At 38.1% G+C, this 22,921-nt stretch overlaps 2 protein-coding genes and 1 long non-coding RNA gene across 4 annotated transcripts; all 3 read right to left on the bottom strand.

Annotated features, from left to right (window-relative positions):
- Window positions 1-132: 132 nt before the first annotated feature.
- On the bottom strand, window positions 133-7,173 carry LOC103433838 (pleiotropic drug resistance protein 3-like). 2 transcript variants are annotated; one of them, XM_008372126.4, is made up of 24 exons: window positions 6,582-7,173; window positions 6,386-6,509; window positions 6,203-6,288; window positions 6,032-6,116; window positions 5,669-5,828; window positions 5,497-5,573; window positions 5,310-5,363; window positions 5,136-5,226; window positions 4,732-5,033; window positions 4,348-4,626; window positions 3,950-4,263; window positions 3,704-3,864; window positions 3,512-3,615; window positions 3,243-3,402; window positions 3,024-3,152; window positions 2,870-2,940; window positions 2,436-2,768; window positions 2,053-2,343; window positions 1,883-1,966; window positions 1,646-1,779; window positions 1,310-1,537; window positions 1,036-1,207; window positions 674-928; window positions 133-577 (listed from the first exon to the last, which is right to left on the bottom strand). In XM_008372126.4, exons 1-24 carry the CDS (start codon window positions 6,962-6,964, stop codon window positions 311-313), a joined length of 4,344 nt encoding a protein of 1,447 aa, XP_008370348.3. In that variant the 5' UTR covers window positions 6,965-7,173; the 3' UTR covers window positions 133-310. The 2 variants fall into 2 exon arrangements, with proteins under 2 accessions (XP_008370348.3, XP_070676874.1); XM_070820773.1 differs by having other exon boundaries at window positions 2,053-2,340; window positions 6,582-7,055.
- Window positions 7,174-13,175: 6,002 nt separating this feature from the next.
- LOC139195357 (uncharacterized) lies at window positions 13,176-13,694 on the bottom strand. The gene is made up of 3 exons (XR_011580201.1): window positions 13,556-13,694; window positions 13,366-13,456; window positions 13,176-13,281 (listed from the first exon to the last, which is right to left on the bottom strand). It is a non-coding gene; the product is annotated as an uncharacterized lncRNA (long non-coding RNA).
- A 670-nt stretch (window positions 13,695-14,364) lies between these two features.
- Window positions 14,365-18,530, bottom strand: LOC103433839 (probable receptor-like protein kinase At5g18500). Its single transcript, XM_008372127.4, has 8 exons — window positions 17,961-18,530; window positions 16,971-17,658; window positions 16,773-16,877; window positions 16,518-16,640; window positions 16,269-16,439; window positions 15,991-16,120; window positions 15,294-15,506; window positions 14,365-14,845 (listed from the first exon to the last, which is right to left on the bottom strand). Exons 2-8 carry the CDS (start codon window positions 17,636-17,638, stop codon window positions 14,720-14,722), a joined length of 1,536 nt encoding a protein of 511 aa, XP_008370349.1. The 5' UTR covers window positions 17,639-17,658; window positions 17,961-18,530; the 3' UTR covers window positions 14,365-14,719.
- Between the last annotated feature and the right edge of the window lie 4,391 nt (window positions 18,531-22,921).

Genomic DNA, 22,921 nt, shown 5'->3' with positions numbered 1-22,921 from the left:
ACTCTGTTTTTTCCTCTTTGGCTGTTCTCTTCCTCTGCGAGAATTGGTTTCATGTTCCCCTTGTATGTATTTCTCTATTTCTTTGAATACGAATAAGGGAATGAACACGGTAGGCTCTCAGTCGAGAAGCTATTATCGCCTGATCCTCTTTTATTACAAGAAAATTCATATTAGCTTTATAATAAAAATCCGATACATTGACAGGTCTAATTGGTACAGACTGATAGATTTATACATACAAACAGAAGGTATACTAGCTCTACTGATGTGTGATATTTTCATCTGTGGCTGGAGGAGATTCATCGCACATTCACCGCCTCTGGAAGTTCAAATGTCCTATGCAGAAGGCGAAAATGGATGCAAAAGCAATCGGAAAAGCAATGAGAACTACCGCCACCAAAGCCAGCTGATCGTGGTGAAACCCGAAGTAATCCTCTAAGAAGGCAGACACAGTTTTGGTTTCCCCAAACACGATAACCTCCTTGTTTATGTCTCCATATTGTGAAGTAAGCAAGCCATTCATTGACCAAGATGTAGGAGTCATGTAATACAACCAAATCCACCATTTCGGAATTTGCTGCAGGAAAAACAACTTATCCAAGTCAGCCTTTTGGTCGAAAAATATTGAAAAGCAACGTTGATTTTGTATTTTTCGTAGAATGAGTAGGCTTACCGGTTTAGGAATCAGAAAACCAGCAAACAGATTGTACAATGTGTAGAAAACTGAGGCGAGAATTGCAGCTACCAAGTAGTTTGGCGTCAACGACACGAGCATCAATCCCATGTAATTGTAGTACAGGACTGAGCAAAAAATAGCATAAAAGTACCAGAAAACCTTGTATGATGACCCATAGTATCCGATCATTGGATATGTGACGATCATAAATGTGGCTGCCTGGACAAATAGATAGGGAAATTCAACTGCAACCTGCAATTTTCGAAGACTTTTGTGAACTTGAGGAGTACTACATTGTACAAACAAAGTGTGAAGAAAGGTACAAATAGAGTATGTTGTCAGATATAAGATAAATTCACCTGTGCAAGTGAAAATGCCCACGGAGAATACATCCCTGAAAATTTTTCGCGGTACATGACATTTCTCTCCGTTGCAACGTGTTGCAAAACGGTTGAGCAGTTATTTATGCCCAAGAATAAGACACCGGCAAACATTGAACCAAGTACATTAAACAAGTTTTGCTGGTTGGTTCTAAATACAGAAATCGAAAATCAAGTAAGAATATGGTTGGTTAGATATGAGTGAATGAAGGTTCTATACGATGGGACAAAATAACATGATCTGAGGGCTTACAGATTTTGTCCTTGGTTCCAAAATAAGGCCCCGAAAATTAGAGATGTTGCAAGCGCATGCATGATGCGCATCAAGTTGTATGCGGGACTCCTCCAGTAAGACAAGTTCTGCTTCCATAGGCAAGACTTGAATTGTCTCCAGCCATTTTGTGAAAATCGGGTGGCAAAATGCAGATCTGTTGAGCCAGGAGGTGGGGTACTCAACTGTCTTACGAGCTCTATATTGTTCCTGCAAATGGGATACAAGGAAATCAGTCGCATTCTAGTTTTCAAAAACAATCACACAAAAATCTGAGTTCAAAAGCCATGATTTGATCACACTTTCAAGTGAACTCACTCATGTGAAGAAGATTTTTCGTATATTTGGGCAAAATCAACACCAAGTTCAGCTTCAGCTGATGTAGAAGTGATGTCTAACATCCATGTTGCTGGATTGTAGTTATCCCGAATCTTTTGAACCCCGGGAATACTCTGTCAGAAATTATATAGAAACAGTTCAGCATACCCAATCTTTGGTATAAGTATTCTGCTTATAGCAACTAGTATTTCAGAAATCAGAGTGCAACTTACGAACCTGAAAATATTCTATAACCCTACTCGAGTGTTGTCCCAACGGTCCAGAGTAGATTATACGCCCTCCGGTTTTCAATAGAATTAGCTGTATTCAAAGAAAAGAAAACACTGCAACTTATGAAACCTTAAGGTTAAAATCAAAGAATGATGCTTCTACTATCCAGTTTTTACCTCATCAAATGACTCAAATATATCGATATTCGGTTGGTGGATGGTGCAAACAATTGTTCTTCCTGTATTAGCAACATTCTTCACTGCCCGCATCACTATCGCAGCAGCTCTTGCATCCAAACCAGTCGTAGGTTCATCCATGAAGATTATGGCGGGGTTTGAAACAAGCTCCACGGCAATTGTAAGGCGTTTACGCTGCTCCGTTGACAGACCACTAACACCAGGTATGCCAACCAAGGCATCTTTTATTCCATCAAGCTCAATTGTCTCAAGAACTTCATTCACAAACTCCTGTTAGAAATGCCAAAAAAAACCATCTCACTAATGAAACTGAAACTGAAACCGAAGATTTGATTTTTGATATCTACATATAATGGTCTTACAGCTTTTGTTTTTGAGTCAATCTGCGAAGCCAGACGCAGCCAAGCAGAAAAGATCAAAGATTCTTCTACCGTGATTTGTGGAGAATGTACATCGGTCTGCTCACAGTAACCCAATACCCTAGCAAATGTTTCTTGAACCTTGGGATATCCACCAATCTTTACGTCTCCTTCAATGTAGCCACTAGTCTTTCTGCCAGCAAGAACATCAAGAAGCGTAGTTTTCCCAGCTCCACTCACACCCATCAGTGCTGCAAGGATACCGGGCCTAAACACTCCTGTAACATCACTCAGAAGCTGGAGCTTTTTCTGATTAAATCCAGGTTCCCTGGTTGTCTGAAATGCAAATACATGAAAGAAAGAAATTAACGTTAGTTAAAGCTTTTTAATCCTGCAACTATCTGAACCTTGTGCAAATGAACACTTAATATTGTCACCTCAGGAATAACATAGTATTGCACATCTTGGAACACCACCGTCAAGGGAGTGAAAGGTAAGACCATTCTTCCTGTTAATCCCGAAAAAGGCAACTGTAAAAATGTTGTGGAAGTTTCTCTGTAAAATAAGGGAAACAAACACGAATCTGCTAACCGTTCTCAGTTGTTTTAGGAGGATGATTTGTTGACTTCTCTTTCAAATTGGCATCACTGAGGTTGTCACTAGTACTTTGAATTTGAGAGAGCTTTTCGTGTGAAATGATCCCACGAGATGTCCCAGGAGCTGAGTGTGTGTAAAATGGGATGAGTTGAGGTGTTTTTAAGTTCCACTTCTTGCGCTAAAATAGGATAGCGGAAAAATCAAATAACTTACACTTGAAGAAACTCAATGACAAGGTGAATCCGATATTGAAAACTATTGTGAATCCAAACAAGGCACCAAGTGATATCCAGTAGCAATATCCTTCAAAGTTCAGGCCACGGCTGTCAAGTATTTGTCTCCCAATAGTAGTAGTAGAATTTGGGGATAGCATCTGCGGAGGGAAAAAAAACAGAAAGCATCCTGAGGAGCATGAAAATGCCAAAAAAAGAGAGGAGTAAATAGTATTTTTCTTCGATCTTCCATGAAATGAGATGCTCAACCTTTTGCCATCGCGGCGAAAGAAACTCGTTGACAGAGAGGCCTATCTCTCCATATGTCAGGGGAGAAACCCAAAAACCCCACTCTAACCAAACAGGCATGGAAGCTGCAAACAACAATATGACTAATTAAATTTGTTTGTTCAGCTGATTTTTTTTCCAAATGAACTGGAGAAACAGGTAAATTAATCGTACGTTTTTGGATAACGAATCCACTAAATAGCATGAGAAACAATAATGCAAAGCTACCGGCTGTCATAGTGGCAACCATAGTCTGAAAGAACGAGGCCAGGAAGCGAAACATGGACAATGATGTAAAGTGAACAGCAAAAAACATCAAGAACTGGCAGAAGAACCTAAAACAAGATCACGTCATCTTAACAACAATCTGAAACTAAACCGAGAACATAAATGAAATAAGCCTTTTAAACTCAAGCTGACCTCTGTGGCTCGGGACTGTATCCAATGACATAATAGGCAAGAGAAGTCCAAACCAGGGATACCACAAGTGAAACAGGAACTTTTAGAAGTGTTGCAGGAACTGCGTAAGCCCAAGCCGGGTAAAAACAAAGGTCTCTCTGTTTGTAAAATACTTCTAGTCGCTGAAGTGTCATGGACATCTCTGGAATTCCATCAACGACAAGTATTGTGAGAGCAAAGAACAAGGACCCCATGTAGTAATTACCATGAGTAACATCAATATCCATTCGAGTCCTCAAAAACACGGTCATTGTAATAAATGCAATGAGGATAAGCTGCAGCGAAAAAGTAGTCTTAGCATGTTTTCATAATTCCTAAGTTGAATTGAGAAGTGTAAACGCAAAAGCAAAAATGATGACCTGACTTGTTTTGAATATATAGATAAAAGAGTTCCTCCTCATGAGAAGAAGTTCTCTTGATGCACAAGCTCGAAAGAGTTCCCGTTTTGAAAGAGAATACACGCTAAAGGAGTGAGCATTCTCATGGTTTTGGGACTTATCATTTGTCCTTAACAGGTCTTCATCTAGTTTCTTCCCAAAACAAGATGCCTTGAATTTTTCCGAGAACATATCAACGGATACATAATTGTGAGGTTCAGTGTGGTTCCAATAGTATGACTGATCCTTTTCAGAGATTACCTACAACAGAACCACGATGTTAACTGTTTCTTTAATCTTAGATTCGAAAGCCCAAAAAGTTAACTGTTTCTTTAAACAGTCATAAGCAAGCTGCAATTCACTTACCTCTTGAATGAAATCCGCAACCCCTTTCCTCTCAGGACACTTAAACCCACAATCCTCAAAAAATTCCAAGACATGATCGCGTGGACCATGATAAACAACCTTCCCTTCCGACATTAAAATAAGGTCATCAAAGAGATCAAAGGCCTCCGGTGCTGGCTGAAGAAGCGAAACTAGTAAAGTAGCGTCTGTTATGTGCACCAGCTGCTGAAGACAAGAAACAATCTGGAATGCAGTGGAACTGTCTAGGCCATTTGTTATTTCGTCCATGAACAAGGCTTTTGTGGGACCAATGATCATCTCCGCTACAAAATTAAAATTCACACCCGGTAAGGTAGGTCATCATAGGCTGGAAGTTAGGACATTGCATAATTTTCTAAAACTATCAGTATTTCTATTTGCATTACCTGTTGTGAGTCTCTTCTTTTGACCACCAGAGATGCCTCGTCTCATGGCATCTCCAACCAGCGTGTCAGCACATATATCAAGTCCAAGGATCTGAAAAACCACCGTGAACATTGTAAGACGCTGGGAAGCATTTGTGCAGACACAAATTATAGGAAACAAGATTTTAACTCTACCTTCAAAATGTAGTCCGTCTGAAGGGTTCGTTTTAGTCCTTGAACAGAAATTGCCTGTCATAGACTCAGAAGTTATAAAAACGTCATGATAAATAATAGAGTAGATAACCTTGACGAAGAATGAAAAGTGCGAGAAATCAATGATCTCATAAACACGGAATGAATAATATCAGAAAGGTTGAAGTACCTTCATGTAGGTATCTACATCTGGATCCGGTATAATTCCTGCCTCCTTCTCCTTTTTACTGACTTCCAGCATTACATCTTGTAGGCATAAAACCAGATGATCAACTATCCTTCGTCAATAGGTTGTAGACATTTAACCACATAATATTATCTTAGGCTCAACAATATCTTACCAGCTCGGCTTCCAATACCCTGACAGCGGGCTGAAAAATCGAGTGTTTCCCTCACAGTCATTTCGGGAATGTGCACATCGAGTTGGCTTATATAAGCTGATGTTTTCTGGGGGACAAAATCCGATAGTTTGTGTCCATTGTATGTAACTTCACCTGAGAACTAGCAGGGAAAAAGTCGGACAAAACAAGCAAGTATGAAGTCAGCAAACAAATTTAAGCAGCTCTTAACCAAACTCTGAAATTACTGGACTCCATGTTATAATGGTGTCCTGTTGAATCGAATAGTTAAAATAAGAAGATGGCCATTACGAATTCCACATTACAAATTTACAAAGATGTTCCAAGTATAAAAATAAGAGAAACCTTGAGGGACTTGTCCAGATTCCAGGATAGCGCCTTAAGAAGGGAGGTCTTCCCACACCCCGGGGGCCCAAGCAGCAAAGTAAATCTGCAACAGAACCGATTTAGTACGAAGACATGAGAACTTTTGGCTTAGTTGAATTAAATTTAGTAGACGAAAGGATACTAGCTTACCTTCCTGGCTTTATAGTACCACTGAAATCTTTAATAATGCTTATCTTGGCCTCGTGTGACTTTGAACCCGGAAACCTGGCAAAGATCTGCACAGAAAAAGTGAGGAAAAAATCGAAAACAGATTCATAGAGTTGACTTGTGAATGGTTAAGTTGTTACTTTTGGACATGATTTGAGTACTTACTGAAAGCATGCTTTTGGCTGAGTTCCAAAGAGTTGGGAGGGGCTTTCCGTGAACCACCTCACACACTGCTTCCACACAAACATTCTTATATCTCACCTCCACAGTAGGCAATTTTACGCCAACCCTACGAAAACAGTATGGCATAAAGGAAAATTAAACTTCACTTGATCGTCATGCAAAAGAAGAAAAGGCTTACTTGTCAATCCTGTTTCTAATTTTGCGCAAGAGTCGAAGGTTATCATTTTCAATGTGTTGGATGAGCTTCTCAATGAATAGATGCCGTTCCAGAGCTCGAAGCTTGGTAACATCAACAACTCGCTTTCCTTCACCATCAAACTCGTTTCCCTCATCCTTGTCAAACAAAGATGATTTTAACCGTTCGAATGTTGGCAATCTATTAATGGCTGCCCACTGTTCAGCAAATTGAACATCCTCCGCATCATCTTTGGCAGAACTCAACGCTGAATTGACTCGGAAACTGGAGGAATGACTCCGAAAAGATGCCCTAAAGCTTCTTCCGAACTCTTCCAGCTCGATTCTTAGTGACTCTATCTCATCTCTGCCAACCATCTGAGCCATAGTTGTTAGCTTAGAGTGGAACTTTGAAGAAAAACTGAGTGGAAGTAAATATACACATAATTACACACCCACACACACACACACATATATATGTATACTATTGATGCCAGTCGTGCTTAAACTATGTTGGTAAAAGTAAGATGATGCATCATTCTTATTCTTTCTGTCCAAGGAAGTGGAAATTGCTGTTTTTGAATAAACAACATATTACTCCAGAGAGAGAGAGAGAGAGAGAGAGAGAGAGAACAAGTTGACTAAATGCGGTTTATTACAAAATCCGGTCGATTAAGAGTTAATCAATGAGCTTAATATAATGAAAAAAAATATAGCTACATATGAATTATGTGATTGTCAATGTGATAAAAATATTGGGGGTGTGCTATCCACACACCATTTTTTACTTCTCACACATCCCTTGTTAATTTATGTCCGTTGATCTTCATCATTTCATCCGATCCGACAACCAAAAATTAAAAGGGTGTGTGAGAAATAAAAAGAGGTGTGTGGATATCACACCCCAAATATTGAGTCCACTGATTAAATTGGAGTCTTAGCGTAGAAGAATACTTGGGAAATAAGGAAACAGGTGGGCTTTCATCACTACCCGTTTCGCAAGAAATTGAAAAACCGAAAACTCTGACGAATCCGATTTACTTAACTATGTCACCAGAAATTTGATGAAACAAGGACAAGTTAATTTATAAAAAAAACAGTGTCTTGCTTGGCAAGAAACACAGCACACAATGTTCTTAATTATGTGGACGGGAAATTGCAGGAAAAAGACTAAAATTGGCAATTCCTAAACTAAACGCCTAAATCTTTAATGTCTTAGACTAGTGCATGTCTTAATTGTAATTATTTTAGTCTAAGTATGTCTCTTGACAATCACAAAAATAGTAAGCATTTCAAAGATATTCACTCAGGTAAGTTCTTCATGCATATATCCATTACATATAGTTGGGTTTGTTTTGGTTCAAATTCATTTAGTTTTGGCTGCATACGAACTGACTGATTTGGTTATTTTAGTTTGGACTTAAATAACAGCCCATTTAGTTGTTGTGGCTAATTGGGAGATATTGTTGGCTAAATAGGTTTTATCTGATTAAAACTTGGAGCTTATTTGACGCCTATCACATGCTGAGAAAAAAAGTGGTTATAATTTGCCATTAGTTTGCTAGCCATATTTCTTCCTTTTTCATCTTAATCTTGTAGAGCTTCAAGTCATGTTGACTTCTCCGATTGCAGCATATTTATAGATGCATTATATTAGGGTTTTTGGGGCTGCTGCCGCATGCGTTTAAAATACAGGCTATTTATTACTACGGTATGATGGTATTTCTCTTCATTTGTGAGTGAAACCAAATTAGTTTGCCTATTATGTGGCTTAGCCTAACTCCTCCCTCTCCCATGTGACAGCCCGTCCCTAATTTTACTATTTTAAGAATTTTAAAAGTATGAATTTATGGAAATGCCCTAGAGGTGAAGGTTTTTGGCTTTCGTTGACCACCGTATAGTGAGAGATACGAAATTCTTTTAGCATATTCATGAAGTACTCAACGATACAAATGCATACAAACAAGCAGAAGTGAATTTGGAGTTACGGGTAAAGTTTTATGGAACTGCAAATCCGAAAAGTCCGTTGGTACGGACACTATTTATTATTTTATGCATTTACCATATTTATATGGTTACTATTTTAATATTAGTTGATAGAAAAGTTAAGAAAAAAAGAAGAAGATGGAATTAGATAGAAGAGAAAAACAGAGGAAGAACGAGGGGGCAGAACTGCCTAATCATGGAAGAGGAATGAGGGAATGAGCAACCAATGAGGAGGAGAGATGAAGAGAATGGCCAATCAGAAACAGAAGAAGGGAGGGGAAAGGAGACAAGAAAGTGGGGGAAACACGGGTTAGTCTGTGTAACTCGTCGGGCACCACCCACACCGCCACTTTCTCTACACTTTTCCGTCGGTTTTCCAGCTATCTAACCCTTATCACCACCTAAAAACAAATCCTTATCTTCCTCTCTTCCATTTCCAACCAAATTTTATTGGGTTTGAGCTTGAATTTGAGTAGAACGAAACCCATGGGTTCCATGGGTGCCATGGTGAAATGCGATGATTGTGAAGGTAACCCAGTAAATTAACAGTACCAAAACACTCCCCTAGAACCCAGGAACAAAGCCCAAACAAGTTTTGGAGCATCGAGTTCGATTGGAGGACAAATTTTGGAGAACACCCAATTTAAGGTTTCCGTACGGTTTGAGCTAAATTTGGGCTTTTCTCAGCCAAATTGGCCCTAGTCACAGGTATAAAACTTGTTCCACTCATTGAGATCTTCATTCCTGTAAAATTTGAGAATTTTTAGAAATAGTTGATTTTTCCGGTGAGTCAGGGTAGCCGACCGCCACCCGCGGCGGCGCATGGTCAGCGGACTGACAATGTCATTGTAAGTCTTATTAGATGCCCTAAGTTCCTATTTGAGATCCATATGATGTGAATTGATTATTGTGAACCTAGTTCGATTAAGGTATATCATTTTATTATTATAGCAATCGATGATCCAACCGTTGGATCATCATCAAACTTTAATATGTTATAGTACGTAATATTCAAGGACCATAGGAACTTATGGATCAGGAATCAGATATACAGATCTTCCCGAATTGGATTTGTAAGTTCAGAAAATAAAATGTTAACCGCCACTTGGTTTTGGTAATTGGCGGAGATCCGACCGTTGGATCGTAATGAAACTTTAGGATGTTGTTCTAGAAGTATAACGTGGATCTTTGGAAGTAAGGGATCGGAAATCCGTGATGCGGAGCTTTCGAATTGAACTACGTAGGGATGTGTGTTATGTAAGTTACATATTTTATTGATAAGAATTCTGAGTTGTGATTTGATAATTGTTCTAGGCGACAATTGTTCGTGACGCCTCTATGGTTGTGCTAGGGAGTTGTAGCGTGAACTCTAGGTGAGTGGGCTTTTGGTTTTCAGTATATACTTATATACTTGGTATTTTTCCCAGAAAATGTGTTTAAATGAAATTATGTTTTGAAATGCCAAGCCTATTGATTTATACTTAGACTATGAAATTGTATGGTGTGTACATATGTGATTTGACACGATGGACGCTCAGGTAAGTACCAGGTGAGTTGTAGATTGTTATTGTGAATTGACGTTTATGTAAGATGTGTTGAGAGCTCATAAACCTACACCCCGGTGTTAGTGCTCCCGCCCGTGGTTAGGGTATAATCCTTCACGTGATGTTCACCTCCCGCACCATACGCTCACCTTGGATCCAAGTTAGGTGCACAGGCCTGTCGTATAGACCACTATAGGTGGTTCCGACTCGTAGGTGACCAGCGATTATTCGCACAATCTTCACATGGTCGTAGCATTTGAGCGTATTTATTTACACCTAGTCCTGTCATACAGACCACTATAGGTGGTTCCGACTCGTGTGCAGGTATACTTGATGAGCTATGGATTCAGCCGCACAGACCACAATAGGTGGATCCAGCTGACATATTACTTTTATTAATTTACTTCACCTGGTTTACTCGTTATTGATGCTAAGATATTTGACATGGCATATATGTTTTGCTAATTCAAGTATGGTTTCGATATATGTATATATTCTTTTTTTTGGGAAATTATACAGGTTTTACGGCGAGGGATTAGAACTTTTGTTAAATGAAATGGTTTTGAAGAGCTTTGTTTTTGCCCACTCACACTTTCTGTTTTGCGCCCCTCCAGGTTTAATTTACTGAAAGTTCATATCGACGAGGATTCTTGGCAAATCTCAGGATAGGTGGTTACTTCTGAGGGTATAATCCTTATCCACTCCATTGTACTTACTTATGCTCTAACGTCACGTGTGAAGTGGGTTTATTCCTGCTCACCAGCGCACTCTGGTATTTAGGCACTCTTAGGTTCAAATTTATTCACATTTTTCCACATCATCACACTTTATGGCTTCGTCACCTTCCAGGTGTCGGCCAGCACAGCTCGATTCGGAATCCTAGTAGACATTCCGGATCGGGGTTCGTCACCTTAGTGTAAAACATATCATTGTACTAAAAAAAATACAGATTCTGTTGTTCAATTGCGGTCATATACATGCACTGCTAAAAGAGATTTTTGCAGCTTCCTTATTAGTCGGCAGCCATGCATTAGGAAGAAAAGAAAATCATATTTTCTTCGTTGTTTTTTTAAGAGTATTGCTGCATGTGTTAGGTTTTTTTACAAGTCATTATCAGATCATAATCTATGTTTCTCTCATGCGTTGCATGCATTAGAATAGGCTTTGGTTTTGGCTGCTACTGCATTAGAATAGGCTTTGGTTTTGGCTGCTACTGCATGTATTAGAATATGCTTTTGGGTTTTTGTTTTTGTTGCCGTTTGCATTGATATTTGTATTATACTCTCTATCGCTGCATGAAATATCATTGGAGATCAAAAGTATGTTAGCTGCCTCAAGTACACAGAGAGCTACCTTCATTTAAGAAAAATCAGTAGTTTTATTGCCGAGTGTCTTTAAAGAGAGTTTATTTAATTTTTAGCCACCGATTTTTCATGTGCTTTAATTTGACATCGATTATGAAAATGTGCCTTGTGATTTTTGTAATCGGTTGATTTTCAAAAATCATTTCATTTCATACATCTTGCATGATTGCGTTAGTATCTTGCAAAGTTTGAGGAGACAGTGATTGACGGCCACGTTAGTGTCGTGCCACTTCCACTTGAAGGCTGAAGAGAGATCAAGTAACAAAGCGCGAAGACAAAACTGCCAAACTAGTATGTGTGTCTAGTTGATGAGTTTTGAAAGTCCTTCTTTACTCATTTCTCTTAGAGTTTGTCTTGGCTTGGGAGCCTGAGGATTTTCCCAGTGGTGGGTTTTGCCTCGATAAATCATACATCTTGTTTGTTGTGATGTGGATGTGAAAATTAAATTGAGAATGAAATTTGAATTAGATTTTTAAGTTGGAACCTATTCACCCCCCTATGTGTATGATAGTTTGATACATAATATCCAATCATCGAATACGTGATGATCGTAAATATGGCTGCCTGGATAAACAGATAGGGAACTTCAACTGCGACCTGCGATTTTCGATCATTGGTTAAAGTAATAACAAGCTAGCTAGCAGCATTTGTTAGATTCATTGTAACCTTGAGGAGTACTACATTGTACAAACAAAGCGTGAAGCGATACATAAGAAAATTGTACCTGTGCAAGTGAAATACATCCCGGAAAATTTTTCGTGACACATAACAGTTCTCTCTGTTGCAATGTGTTGCAAAACGGTTGAGCTGTTATTTATGCCCATGAAGAGGACACCGGCGTACATTGAACCAAATACGTTGAACAAATTTTGCTCGTCTCTCTGCTAGTAAAAAACTTCTAGTCTCTCAAGCGTCATGACATCTCGGAAGGAATTCCATCAACGACAAGTACTGCGAGAGAAAAATACGAGGCCCCCAAGTAGAACTATCATGAAGAAAATTTAAATCCGTTCGAGTCCTCAAAAAACATGGTCATTGTAACGGATGCAATGATGATAATCTGCAGCGGAAAAATAGACAGCATTCTTGCAGAATTCCCAAGTAAACTGAATTGAAAAGTAGAAATTCAAGAGCACAAACGATGACCTCAATTGTTTTGAATATATCGAAAAAAGAATTCCTCTTCATGAAAAGAAGTTCTCTTGATGCACAAGCCCTGAGGAGTTCACGTTTCGAAAGAGAATACTCGCTAAAGGAGAGAGCATTCTCATGGTTTTTTGTCTTATCGTATGGCAGTGACAGATCTTCCTCTAGCTTCCTCCCAAAAGAAGATGCCTTGAATTTTTCTGAAAACATATTGACGGGTACATAGTTGTGAGGTTCGGTGCGATACCAATAGTGTGATTGATCCTTTTTAGAGATACCTGCAGAACCAAAATATAAACTGTTACCTTAATCTGAAGAAACGAGAGCGTGAACAGGAATGCATCATAAGCTGCAACTCACTTACCTCTTGAATGCAATCAGCAACCGCTTTCCTCTCAGGACACTTAAACCCACAATCCTCGAAAAATTTCAACACATGATCACGTGGACCGTGATAAACAACCTTCCCTTCTGACATTAAAATAAGGTCATCGAAGAGATCAAAGGTCTTCGGCGCTGGCTGAAGAAGAGAAAGTAGCAAAGTAGCATCTGTTATGTGCGCCAAATGCTGAAGACAAGCAACAATCTGGAATGCAGCGGAACTGTCTAAGCCGTTTGTTATTTCATCCATGAACAAGGCTTGCGGGAGCAACGATCATCTCCGCTGCAACATATTAATCCACGTCTTAAAACTATCTGTAATCTCGGTAAAACCTTCTAAAACTATCAATATTTCTATTTGCATTACCTGTTGAGAGTCTCTTCTTTTGAACACCAGAGATGCCTCGTCCCATGGCGTCTCCAACCAACGTGTCAGCACATGTATCAAGTCCAAGGATCTGAAAAACCACCACGAACATTATAACACGCTGAGAAGCATTTGTGCAGACACGAACATACAACACGCTGAGAAGCATTTGTGCAGACACTAATTTCACCTTCAAAATGTAGTCCGTCTGAAGGGTTTGTTTTAGTCCTTGAACTGAAATTGCCGGTCATAAGTGAGAACAATGTCGTAATCATGGAGTGAATAACCTTCAAGTACTCCGTCTGAAGAGTTGCTTAACGTTGACGAAGAACGCAAATTGTGAGAAATCTATGAGCTCACAACCTTGATGGAGAATCGAACTAGGATGTGCCGTATAAAATACTGGCCTGAAATTCATTCTCAATGACTAGAACACTCCGTGATGGTTAGAGACGGTCAGAGTTGAAATACAACTTCTCGGTGCCCCAAGAAGCACACAAGTTTGATACCCATTTTTCCAATATTGCTTTAATTTAATTAATGCCAAATTTGGATCTTCGAAGAGAATTAATTTTCACTCCCTATTTCTCCTCTTGCACTCCTCTTTATATTTATCTCTCAAATATTCTTTGATTCGTTCAATCCTAAAGCCACGAGAGGAGTGCAGAAGCCAAAAACGAGAATGTGAACATCACTTCCCGTCTCAGAATATTATGAACTAATTCAAAGACAATATTCAAGAGATTACAAATGATTTAGTTATGGTTTTGAGCATCTCATGGCTGCAATATTCATAACACATTATAAATGGACAGAGATGTTTTATTGATTGTCTTGTGACCACAGAAAGTAGTCACTCACCGTCGAATTTGATATCAAATGTGGAGAATACATGGACGTGCTTTTACTGTCTAAATCTCACCCGTTAATATCAAATTAAACTGTAAGTGACCATGTATACGAGTCACCAGGTGACCAAGAGGACGAGACTCGGAAGCCTTGTTGTCTAAACTAAAAGGGAGCAATTTCATCCACCAAATTTGAAGAGCAAATCATTCTGTACATAACAAAGCCCCTATTATTTTGGGTTCTTCACAAACACCACCACTTTCATACACAATACATTTCTCCATCTACAAAAAATAATAAAAACAAAGAGAAAAAAGGAGGGGGGAAAAGGGATGCAAGGATCATCTCTCCTCCCCATCGATCCCTTCTACCACATATGTCCTAACAGCATCAGCTCAGAGTATCAGACAGACAAACCCAAGAATTTACGAGAAGAGAAAAAAAAAATTTAAGAATTACCCTCACTTTCTATATTTCCGACATCCTTAAACGAATCACTGGGTTATTACGTCCGTTGGTAGCCTTTGCTCTCTGATCTTGAACCCGGATAATCACTCCGATCAGTGTCTGAATTTTCACGCTGGGAATCAATTTCCACACTACCCCCTTCAGTTCTTCGGTGCCTTCGATCCTGAACATTAAGAAGAAAAATTGTGTTCAGAAGACAGGTGAAAATCATCTCTTTGTATAAAAGTTAATGAAGCCTGCATCTTGTGAGGACTGAAAACAAAATGGATAAGACGATGGGAGAACAGAATGTAAAGCGTGGGGAGAGATTTTGATAGAATATTGAACGATTAAACGCACGAAAAGGTTAAATCTTGTGCATGGGAAAATGTTTTGGTCATTTGAATCGAAATTCAATTCGGGAGACAGCTAAACGAGCTCTACATTTACAGATGTAACAAGGACATGTCAGAGGCAATGTGGTCAAAAAAATGGAATCAGATATTTCCTTCCGGGATTCAAATGCAGTAGAGCCAGACCAGAAGCTGCCAGTTCATTCTCTTTCTAACAGACATAATTTCAAATTAATATCCAACAGAAATTGTGTTTTAGAGATGGAATGAAAATCTAACCTCTCTTGGTATAGGATATTCCTCAGATTCGAGCATACGGACAACTTGGCTCATCTTGGGTCTTTTTTCAGAATCTGGATCAACACACCTCAAAGCAGTCAAGAGGGCTCGTTTTAGGGCTCTTGTCGATGGTCTCACCTCAATGTTTGGGTCTACCACTTCTTCGGATCTTCTGCTTCCAACCATCATTTTTAGCCAATCAACCAGATTTACCTGTGAGCATTAAGACTACATGTCAAACAAAACTCCACAAATTCATTCAGCAAAATGAAATGTTGATCAAACGATTGACATTGCAACATTAAAGTTCTATTGCCATTTCTGTCTGTGGAGTATCGAAGTCCAATGTAAACTCTACCAGATTACTCCTCAGGTAAGCTCAGCGGTTAGTCAGCTAAGTACATGAAAGTTTTGGTTTTTACAAATCCAGAATCAGGCCAAGTATATTTAGTAGGAAAAAACAGAACCAAAGCGATTTGGATGGGTCAATTAGGGAGGGCCTATGTTGGGCTAGACAATCTGCGCACTCCTAAGCATATTTTGACTGTATAGTCTGTTGACTGTTGTCATTCACTGTGTAATATGTATTTTCAAAAGACATTCACTACTTAGTACAAGCAATAAATCCAACTTGCATCAAGCACTTATGATTCTACGCTGACAAAAATGTGGTATCTTAGATGGCTAGAGTGCATACCTCATGAGCAGGGCGACCATAGTCCACAGGGTCTCTTCCAGTAATTGCTTCTAAGAGCAAAACCCCAAAGCTATATACATCGCTCTTTTCATTCAATAGTCCGGTATTAGCATATTCAGGAGCCACATACCTGAAATTTTTTGGTAACAGGGACAATGATTACACGAGAAATAATTAATCATCAGCATCAGTTATCAATTTATTCTGCACACCTAAAACTGAAAGACACGACATTTTTTAGGGGCCAAAACAAACCATGCTCAAGAAAGAATACTAACCCAAAGGTTCCCATAACACGCGTTGTCACATGACTAGTTCCTGCACCCAGCAGCTTGGCCAGCCCAAAATCAGATACCTTGGAATTGAAGTCTTCATCAATCAATATATTGCTTGACTTAATGTCTCGGTGTATCACTTTTGGTTCAATGGCCTCATGTAAATAGGCAAGACTGCAACAAGTATATCTCATTAAGTGAAACTAGGAAACCTGGAAAAAAGAAAGTAATTATGTAGGTGATTTGACTTACGCTTTTGCGGTCCCAAGGAGAACCTTTATGCGTGCTTCCCAAGTGAGATATCCATGGTGGCGCATTGCTCCGTGAAGCCACTGCTCCAAGTTTCCATTGTTGACATACTCGTAGACCAAAATCCTGAAATTTTGAAATGCAAATGAGACCAGTTCTTATAGTTCAGCTGCTACTTCAACCGTCCTAGGCTATTATATACTCAATACACTTCTCAAATAACAAAGCCACAAAAAACAATTCAAAAGAAAATGGTACCTATGAGTCCCTTCAACGCAGTATCCCAGGAGGCGAACCAAATTCTTGTGGCGCACATGGCCAATTGCTTCAACTTCCACCCTGAATTCTTTCTCGGCTTGGCCTCTAAAGACAACAGGTTCAGACAAGTTCATGGAACCAAGAAAGGTGAATGGAGAAACCAAAATAGAGTCAAGATACAATCATATTTAAACTCACAGGTTGTTTAGGATCTTTTTAACGGCCACTGGAGTCCCATTGATGAGATGTCCCCGGTAAACAACTCCATATCCACCCTCACCAAGGACATTATCCTTTGCAAACCGGTTTGTTGCAAGCTCCAGGTCCCTTAATGTAAACCAGTGCCCCCAACCCAAATGTGAGAATTCAGGCAGACCAACCAGAGGAGACGGTGCAGTTATTGGATACGATGAGGAAGCCTTATACACAGTAACCGTGCTGGAACTCCCTTCTTCTCCAGAATGGGACAGGACACCATCATTTTCTAGACGATTAAACGAACCTGACTGGCTGCTATTTTCTCCATTATTTGATTTTCCCATATCCAAATGGACCATGATCTTATCGGATTCTCTGTCACTAGATTTGTCGTGAATGGTGAGAAGAATTCCATCACGAGGAGCAAACTCCCTAGCGGATACTTGCTCCACCCGCACTTCCTTAATCTCTTTCGAGACAGTTGGGATTTGACTAAGGGGTATCCTGTCACGAGCTTTTCTTGATTTCTTACGCCAAGTAAGACACATTGATAGCACAGTAAGGATAGCAATGATAAACAATGCAACAGCAATTCCAATTACTTCCCAGACTTTTAGATTAAAGATGGGAGTTTCCTTGGATAACTCTGATTTGAGATCAGAGGCCATTCTATCAGCTACCAACAAGCCTACACATACACAGCAGAATCTCACATTAAATTTATTCTGATTCATCATTCATATCACTATAAAAAAAATTCAAAATCTGTTCTTTCAATCCATTGCAGCATCTAGAGATTAATAAAATACAAAGTAAGTATATTTTTTCACCAATTCCACAAATACACACATACACACACATATAAACGCAATAAAAGGAGAGAACTTTGAAATGCGACCAGCTTAAATTTCACTTCAATCATTTTACCACCAACATAAACAACGATTCCCAAATGATTTTAAATTTGTAAACGTAAATTCACTCACTTACCTCTTTGAGATGGAACTCAAAAGAGCAATCTTGAAAAACCAGATCTTTGAAACCCCTTCAACATTCTTTATCCCAAATAAGGCACAATTCCAGATCTCTAACCAGAACTAAGAAAAACCCAGAAACATACACCAAGAAAACCTCTCAAGAAACCCAAAAGATCCCACTTTTCAATAAAATTAATTTAAATAAAAAAAACAAATATAAGCAGTAAACTCAAATCCCTTTGTGGGTTTTCACTGTGGGCCAAATGTGTTTCTGAATCTAAGTTGGGAAGGAGCTTTCAGGCACCAAAACTAATCCAACTCAAAAACCCACACCCAAAAAAAACCAGAAAACTCCTGTGCCTGTGCAAAAATGTACAGGGTCATGGAAAAAAAGTGATCTCTGTGAGTGGATGGGGGATATAAGAAGAAGGGGTGGAGTTATCAGTGGTAGGTCAGGTGGGGAGTTTTTAAGACCCACCCACTGCTGAGAGTTTCCTTACAAACAGTAAAAGGGATGCATGGAATTCTGTGATGTTTAAAGGTACTGAGATTTTCCTGATTTGTTTGTGAAACATGACTGATTGGAGTTTACCAGTAATTTACTTTATTCAATTGTTTTTTTTTTTTCATTATTAATGTATTTATTTTTAATAATTTATTGCTGTATTTGTGTCTGTATTCACACTCACAGCTCTGAAAGTTCTCTGCTTTTTTGTTATATTTATTGTCATTTTGTAATAAAAAAGTATTTATTTATTTTTAATTATAAACTTTATATTGTCGAATCTCAACCGTCTACTTGGTCAAGTCTGAGTTCATAGGTTACAAACTTTTATATGGAACTGTTAGGATATCTTACATGCAAGTCTCAGCAATTACTGAATTTTGGAATGTCAAAGCCATCTGTCAACAGTTGTCTTCATCCTTATCACATAAAACCCAGTAGTCTTCATGAACTAATTAGCAGAAAATTGCTATCAGATTAGTCCTATAAACTGTGGATCATTAGTGAAACTACTTGTTTTGTCTGTAATTTTCTATGGATTTTGATTCCCCTAAGAAAGTAATTATCTAGAATGAGGTTGTATATCTCTTTACGTTTGATTTTCTTCTCACGTGATAAGTCATATGAGGAGACAAACAAACATTAAAAGCATACAACACGTTCCATGTGTTCAATTGACATTATGATGGTTGAAACTAAACTAAATTGTGTATTACGAATTTGCAGTTTAGACAATTCAGTCGGTTTGATGTCCACCCCTAATAAACGCAATGCAATTGATGGCCTAATATCTTTAATCTTAATTTTGAGAAATTCTTGCCAAAAGATTAAGAAAAAGAAAAGGTGCTCATGAAATTTGGGTATAAATCTTGATGATTGTTAAAAATGGTTCAATAAGCCAGATCACGGGCTGGAGTACTAAATTAGTACTACTAATGCAACCCTATGAACCAAGAAAGGAAGGGGATAGGTCACGGGACAGCAAGGCATGTGGTGCCATCACCAGAAAAAATTGGTTCACCAATAAATACTGAATCAAGTGAAGTATAAGAAAGAAAAATGTAATATCTAAAAAGGGTATAATTTGAAGGGAAATGGTAAACACACACGTTTTTTAGCCGCTTACGTACTTCTGTTTAATTTTGGCCGTTGATTTGTTTAATTTATTGGTTAGAGATAAAAAGAAATGTGTGAAAAGCTAAAGCGAACGTGTGAAAATCACTTCCTTTAAACCCAAAACACCAAAATACTATTCTTTTTCCAAATGATATGGCAATTTTTTAATTAGAACAGTAGAATACTATTAAAACTAGTACTATAAAACGATGGAACTAGTTGTTACATCGTATGGGTTTTAGTAAAGTCTTCTATATCCAACAAAAAGAGAGGGTAAAGTCTTTTATTTGTTTAAGGCTTGTATATGTTATAAATTTTGTAACAATCCTCTTGCCTTTAAGAAAAATTAAATAAATAAACTTTCAAATTGCTCTGAGTAGGAGAAAGGTAAGTTGCTTTGGCAGTTGATGTAGTTAATTTGGCTGCAGTTTTTATCCCATGTGCGCTTGGGTCTTGCGCATGACTCCAATTGCGATGCTAGCAATGTAGACAACGATAGTGCAATTAAATATCAACATTACAGTAACAATGTTTATGATTAGTACATAATATATCGTATTTGGTAAATATTGTTAACATGACGTTGATCTGTAAGTTATTTATTTTTCAAAATTTCTAATTGAATTTAGATTACCAGAAATAATTTATAAACTGATTTCAGATAAAGAAAAAGGAAAATACCTGTGACATATTCAGGTGATATAACTATGAAACATAAAGTATGGGAGATGCTTTAGATTTAGAAACCATCATTTAGTTAAATACAAAACAAATTCAATGATTTATTGATTTATATTATACAGGTATCCTATCTAGCATAAGTTGTCCACTTATTGGTAGTTTAATTTCCTTCCAACCTGATCTCAGTTTTTAAATTAAAACTATACATTAATTTGGGACCATTAGATTTTTTTTAGCTTCTTTTAACATGGCTAGCATAGATCATATATGTACTCCAAATTGTCTTGTTTTTTGTTGTCTTTACACCATAAGGACCATTAGGTATTAATTCATATATGTATTGGGTGGGTTGGTTGGGTTGGATTTCAATCCGTATGCAACTCAAAAGGCTCAGGTTGACGTTATAAAAATTCATTTTCACGTAAGAAAATAGACAAATCAACTCTCCCTAAACATTTTAAGGCGGGTGGGGTTGGGCAGGTTCAACAAGTTGAGATTACTTACTTTCATTCTTATTCCTAAAGTGAGTTTGAGTGACAAATAATCCAAAACACATATAATATAAACTTAAATCTTGTGGATTTGGTGTTTTAGAGTCACTATTTATTACTTAAGTTAAATTTCATCAGTTAACTAAAGTATAAATAAACAAGTGTGTACAATAATTATTAAATTTTGTGTATGTGTGTATAGAATTGTTGATATTCGGGTGGCTCGGTTTCAATCAGGTTAATAATATTTCAACCTAGCTCAACCCACCTATTGGGTTGGTGAGTCATTTTCAATTACGTTAATAATACTTTAACCCAACTCAATCCACCTATTGAGCGGGTGGTTGGGTTTCTACTCGAAAACAGATTTTAAAGTTTACAACACAATCCAGCCCAACTACTTTCGGTTGGATTGGTCCGTAAACCCACTGAATTAATTTATTAATTTGTAACCAAAATATTGAATATGTTCACCTCATCTCTCGACATCAAGTTATCATTGATATCTCACTTCTGCGATGAAATCCATCACTCTTGCTGAGGCATACTACATTTACATTGTGACAATCCATCCCTACTTTTACGGTTTTATTAATTTTTAAAAACGTGAATTGACAAAAATGCTCTAGAGGCGAGAGTATTGACTTTCGTTGACTAGCTTATAATGAGACTTACGAAATGTTCTTTTAGCGTATCCCTGTAGTACTCGAAAATATGAACGCATGGGCGCATGTAGAATCAGAACCGGAATTACGATAGGGGTTTTACGGAACTACAAATCCAAAAAGTACTTTTGTAAAAATTACTGTTTATTATTTTATATATCTCTCATAGTTGTTATTATTATTATTATTGGTTGAGAGAAATGAAGGAAAGGAGAATGTTGGACGGAGGGAAGAAGAAAAGAGGGGGTTGCTGCCTAATCAGAGGAGAGGAGAGAAAGGAGAAGAGTGAGACCCAATCGGAAAGGAGGAGAAGATGAAAGACCAACCAATCAGAAAGCAAAGAAAGGAGAGGGAACCAATTAGAAAGTGGGAAAGGAGGGGAAAGGAGAGAGGAAGAAAATGGGAGAAAGCGGCTAACCTGTATACCCCATCGGACTCGACCCGTGAGCCACCTTTCTTACGCTTTCCCGTCAGTTTTCCGACGATCCAAACCTTGCCACCACCTGCAAACTAACCATCATCCTTCCCTCTTCCATTTCCACCACACTACACTTTATGGTTTCGTCACCTTCCGGGTGTCAGCCAGCACAGCTCAATTCGGAGTCCAAGTGGACATTCAAGGTCGGGGTGTGTCATACATGCATACTCCCAAATTAATTTCAATATTGATCAATCAAATTTATAAAAATATTTTTCTCTAATTTATTTTTGTGATAGAGAAGCAATATTCTATATTAAATTCATCTAAAATTACGGGAAAAAAAAAGTTCAAACTCAAGTGCAAAGGGAGAAACACTGCCCTAATCCACTTAATTACATCCTAATCTACAGTTTTCTTATTTTATTTTTAATTGCAAATCCGTAGTCCAGCCCTACACATAGCTACCAAAGTTAGGTCAACATCCACATGTTCACTCATATAAACATAGAAGTAGAATATTGGTACGTGCTTTTTTTTAGGCATTATGGTTCCATCAAATTATATGAAGTTTTTAATTCATCGAGCTACCATAGCATTTCAGTGTCGATCGACATCTCGACCTGTCTGAACAATTGTTTGTTCCTAACTTGGCAAAAGAGGCCATCTGAAGCGATATATTTGGATTGTGCAGTTGTATACATATATTTTCATATGTTAGGTGGATGCATGGTTACGTGTAATTCAGGTTTGCCCCAGCTAATATAACGGTGGTATTATATTTACTTACTTTATTTGGCAACATATTTGATTTTATTTGGTTCATTCTCGTGTGGGCATGAATTACATGACATTGACCTAATTAATTAAAGCTAACTGTGTCTGCGATCGACCTTCAAATTACTAGGTTTTGTATGAATCTGATCCCTTCCTTGACACGCCAAAGTTCTTATGAGCAAAATGGTCATCATGATTCATCACCATATATCATTAATCACCACAACATTAGCGTAACGCTTTCATTTTATGAGCTCGAAGTAGTGGTTTTGTGTGTGCTATACGTAATTTTATCCTACCCTATTCAAGGAAATTTCCATT

Source organism: Malus domestica, chromosome 04 (assembly GCF_042453785.1).
Source record: "Malus domestica chromosome 04, GDT2T_hap1".
Classification (NCBI taxonomy): Eukaryota; Viridiplantae; Streptophyta; class Magnoliopsida; order Rosales; family Rosaceae; genus Malus; species Malus domestica.
Note: the sequence above shows the minus strand (reverse complement) of the source record. Positions and strands in the feature narration are given on the sequence as shown.